The sequence below is a fragment of the Dipodomys ordii genome, unplaced genomic scaffold, assembly GCF_000151885.1.
Source record: "Dipodomys ordii isolate 6190 unplaced genomic scaffold, Dord_2.0 Scaffold11975, whole genome shotgun sequence".
In the NCBI taxonomy this organism is placed as follows: domain Eukaryota; kingdom Metazoa; phylum Chordata; class Mammalia; order Rodentia; family Heteromyidae; genus Dipodomys; species Dipodomys ordii.
The window spans coordinates 1163-5263 of NW_012279187.1; the positions used below are offsets into that span (position 1 = coordinate 1163).

The 4101-nt window shown below is 34.9% G+C and overlaps 1 protein-coding gene across 1 annotated transcript; it reads left to right on the forward strand.

Moving 5' to 3' along the window:
- The first annotated feature begins 1841 nt into the window (after nucleotides 1-1841).
- LOC106002494 (olfactory receptor 2AJ1-like) lies at nucleotides 1842-2792 on the forward strand. Its single transcript, XM_013037362.1, has one exon. The coding sequence runs from the start codon at nucleotides 1842-1844 to the stop codon at nucleotides 2790-2792; it is 951 nt and encodes a 316-aa protein (XP_012892816.1).
- The last annotated feature ends 1309 nt before the right edge of the window (nucleotides 2793-4101 follow it).

Genomic DNA, 4101 nt, shown 5'->3' on the forward strand with positions numbered 1-4101 from the left:
AGAAGAAAGTTCATTGTTTTAGTCATCTTAACTCCGGTGTTACAGTTGATCAGGAGTTAGCCCATTTGCCACACTTTCACATTCCACTGGCTGCAAAGGTGCTGAGCATGATAATATTTTAGGTATGTTTCTCTGAGTGCATACAGATTCTATTTGTTTGTTTTGTAGGCAGAATATGACAAAGATGTCTTGCATATGGGATATTTTATGTGAAATTCAATAATCACTGTTTTAGGAGATTTAATTGAGAAAGATTTTTTAAAAATATGTTGAAGATTATCTCACTGTGAGACCCTGCATTTATAAAATGGAAAGGGAGCAATGGTTGAACAAACTATGGCTACTCATGCAATGATTTTATGGACTGTGACAGTGCTCTACAAAACAGAAGAAAAATGTGAAAATAATTTGTTTGGACACTGAAAGGTTACTGTGATATGAATGTGTGAGCAGAACAGTTGTCAGATTTCATACAACAAAGCAATGTGCTTTGCCCCCTCACAAATAACTATTTATGCCTGTTGTTGGTGAAGATAAAGAGTTCTCATTATCTGCATGAGGACCTCTCTCACTCAGAGTATCATGGGCCAATTTTATCTATCAAGGAGTATACAATATAATTATGATACCTTTGGTTTGGTTACATTTTATTTTTGTAGTTATATTCTATTATATTATGTAGATGTCTCTCTTCTTTCTGGCTTATAATGGTTTAAGGACTTACTTTAAATGTACAGAAATAAGAGTAATTGTTCTATTTTAGTAGCTAAATATAAATGCTAGCATAGAGAAACAGAACAATAGTAATGATCATTGTCTCTGAGTACTATGTGCCAGGATTTAGTCTCTATGCATATGATGTTTGTATGAGTGCTGAGTTTTTTTTGTGTGTATGTCCTTTAATCTTCAAAGAAGCATTGTAAGATACTGGATTGAAACAAATGCAAAACAAAGTTGGTTTTTTTTTCAAATATTGGGAAAATCACTGTCGGTGTTGCTATTTTGTTAATTATTTGAGCAATGGATCCTATATATGAAGATAGGAAGTTTATACATATATATATATATATATATATATATATAGTATCCATTTGCAATAATGTATGCAAAAATGTAAAGTAAAAACTTTTCTCAGGAATTGCTGGTGATGCTCAATGAGCAAAACTTTTGACTTTAAATATAAGATAAAAGATGTTTCAAATGAAAACTTAGATGAAGTCCATTTCTCTTTATTTGCATTGGAAAGTTTTAGAAATAATGAATGTCATTCTCTTTAGGTTTATTTCAAGAAATGTCAAGTTCCTCAGCTCACTCTGAATTCAGGTGGGTAACAAACTTCCAAACTGGTGATAGTGGAGGCCTTTGTCTACACAAGTGAGCAAATCTAACACCAAGCATCAAGTTAGAGTTAGATTCTTCTGTTAGGAATAGCAACAAAGAACACTTTTATTAATCTGGTAGAAAATTAAGCATCAGCAATCCAAAAGTAACTTGAGCTATGGTGCCCAAGAAATCCAAAAAATCAGGCAGAAATTAAGCTCACATAAGAGTATGCAGGTATAGGTGTCCTCAGAAGTAGCCACTTGAGAGAAGTCTGGATTGGTAAAGTGTATGAAATGAATTAAAATAATGAGCCAGTGAGTGATATGGCCACTTGATTTGAAGAAATAACTTTCCAGATTTTTAAAGAATATTCACTTCATGAAGTAGAGAAATCTTATGTGTTCATTGCGTGTTATCCATTGTTTTCCTTCCATTTTACTATGACATTTGCTTTCTTTAATAACTAAGTGATTAATGATGTGTTTGCTTATCTATTTATAGATAACAAAGGAGAATTTATGATGGTACATACAAATTACACCTTCAACTTTGGTAGTGACTTCATACTTGCGGGACTTTTCTCATCTTCCCAAGCAAGTCGAGCCTTCTCCTCATGTGTATTTGTCATTTTTATAATGAGTGTGACTGAAAATGTGCTCATGATGCTCCTTATCCGAGGAGACTCACGACTCCATACCCCAATGTACTTCCTGCTCAGCCATCTCTCCTTCATGGATATCTTGCACATTTCCAACATTGTCCCCAAGATGATGGCTAACTTTCTGTCTGGCAGCAGAACTATTTCCTTTGTGGGGTGTGGCTTTCAGTTGTTTCTGTCTATCATCCTGCTGGGTAGTGAGTGCCTTCTCTTGGCTGCCATGTCCTATGATCGCTATGCAGCGATCTGCCACCCTCTGCGCTACCCAGTGCTCATGAAGGATGCTGTCAGCAGGCTCATGGCTGCAGGGTCCTGGCTGGTTGGAACCCTCAATGCCATAGTTCACACAGCTATTGTGATGCACCTTCCATTCTGTAACTCCAATGTTATTGATCACTATTTCTGTGAATTTCCAGCCTTGCTGAAATTGTCCTGTGTTGACACATCTCACTATGAAAGGGGAGTTGATGTTAGTGCCATCATTTTTGTGCTGATCCCTTTCTCCATGATCTCTGTGTCTTACGTACAAATTCTACACACTGTGTTCCAAATGAAATCCTCAGAGGCGGAGAAGAAATCCCTTTCTACCTGTTCATTCCACATGGTTGTGGTCATAATGTACTATGGACCATTTATTTTCACATATGTGATACCTAGGCCATACCACACTCCAGGTCTGGATAAATTCCTGGCCATATTCTATACCATCCGCACACCCACACTGAACCCCATCATTTACAGCTTTAGGAATAAAGATGTTCTGGCTACTGCCAAAAGTATGTTCCAAAGTAACTTTCTGAACAAAAATTGAATAGAGGGAAATGCACATATTTTGTGCTTCCTCTTTTTCTATATGAACTACCCACAGACCACTCATTGACTCTCTTAAACATATATTTCTTTTTTTTGCAAACAAGGATTTGAAAATAATCACAACTTTTTCTGTAAGTTAGTTTTGTTTGTACATACCTCCAAAAATCCTTCTTCCCTGTTACCTATTAAAATCAACCCCTGCACTTGTAGAAAGTTAAAGATCACCAGTGACTTCTACCTTCTCCTCCAAAATTAGGAGGAGGTTAAAAATTTATTTATTCATTTCAATTATATATAGAGCATGGATTCTTGCAATACTTGTATTTTCATGAAATTTCCTCAATTTGTTGGAAATGAGGCAGCTTATAATTTTATCAAAAATACACAAATGTCAGTTCAAATCCACGTTATTCGGATTTATATACTTGTTTAATTCAGTGAGCAATTTATAGACATATTCAAAATAGTTTATATATTCCAAATGTAATAACCCATATAATTCATATTGGGCTGCATAATATTCTAGGTAAGAATGGTCTGAACATTTGGTATTATTTCATGCATACATACATACTTATCAATGTTCATAATATACACTTTTAAGGTTATTACTAAACATCTTGTAATGAAAAATATCTATTGAAATTTTGCTTAGTTTCTTAATGAAAATATATAAACTATTTTATTGTACTAAAAGTTAAAGTATAACTGCATTTTCTTATATATATACACATATACTTTATAGTAAAGAAACTGTACAAGAGGTTACAGTTACATGAGTAATGAGCACATTTCCTATCGAGCATCATTGTCTCCTCTGAATTCCCCCACCATCACTTCCCTCCCCACCTCCCCAACTCCTCCCACCTCCCCTATATTGTTAGTTTGTTTTCAACAAAGTGTCCTCTATATCTCATCGTCACAATGGGTCAACTTGTGTCCCCATTTAAGCATTCCATTATATCCCTTTCCCTCCCCACATTACAAAAATATATACAAAATGCAGAACATCATAATCAAATACAATGAAAACAGGGGTTATACGGTGGGAAAGAACTTACAAAAGATATAAAGAATCACATAGTGCATTATAAGTACATTAAAAACAATAGCAAGAAAGAAAAAACCCTGGGTCCCTATATTGGGGTACATTTCTGTTTATATCATCACATACGGTCATATGTACATAATGTTTGACCTCCTCTGCTTGTTGTAGACATGTACTTGTTATTGCAAACAAGGGAAACCATGGGACCTATGTTTCTTTGGGCCTGGCTTACTTCACTTAATATAATTTTTTCCAAGTC

Excerpts from the sequence above, each read along its gene's own strand:
- LOC106002494 (XM_013037362.1), top strand. The coding sequence starts at position 1,842 with ATGATGGTACATACAAATTACACCTTCAACTTTGGTAGTGACTTCATA.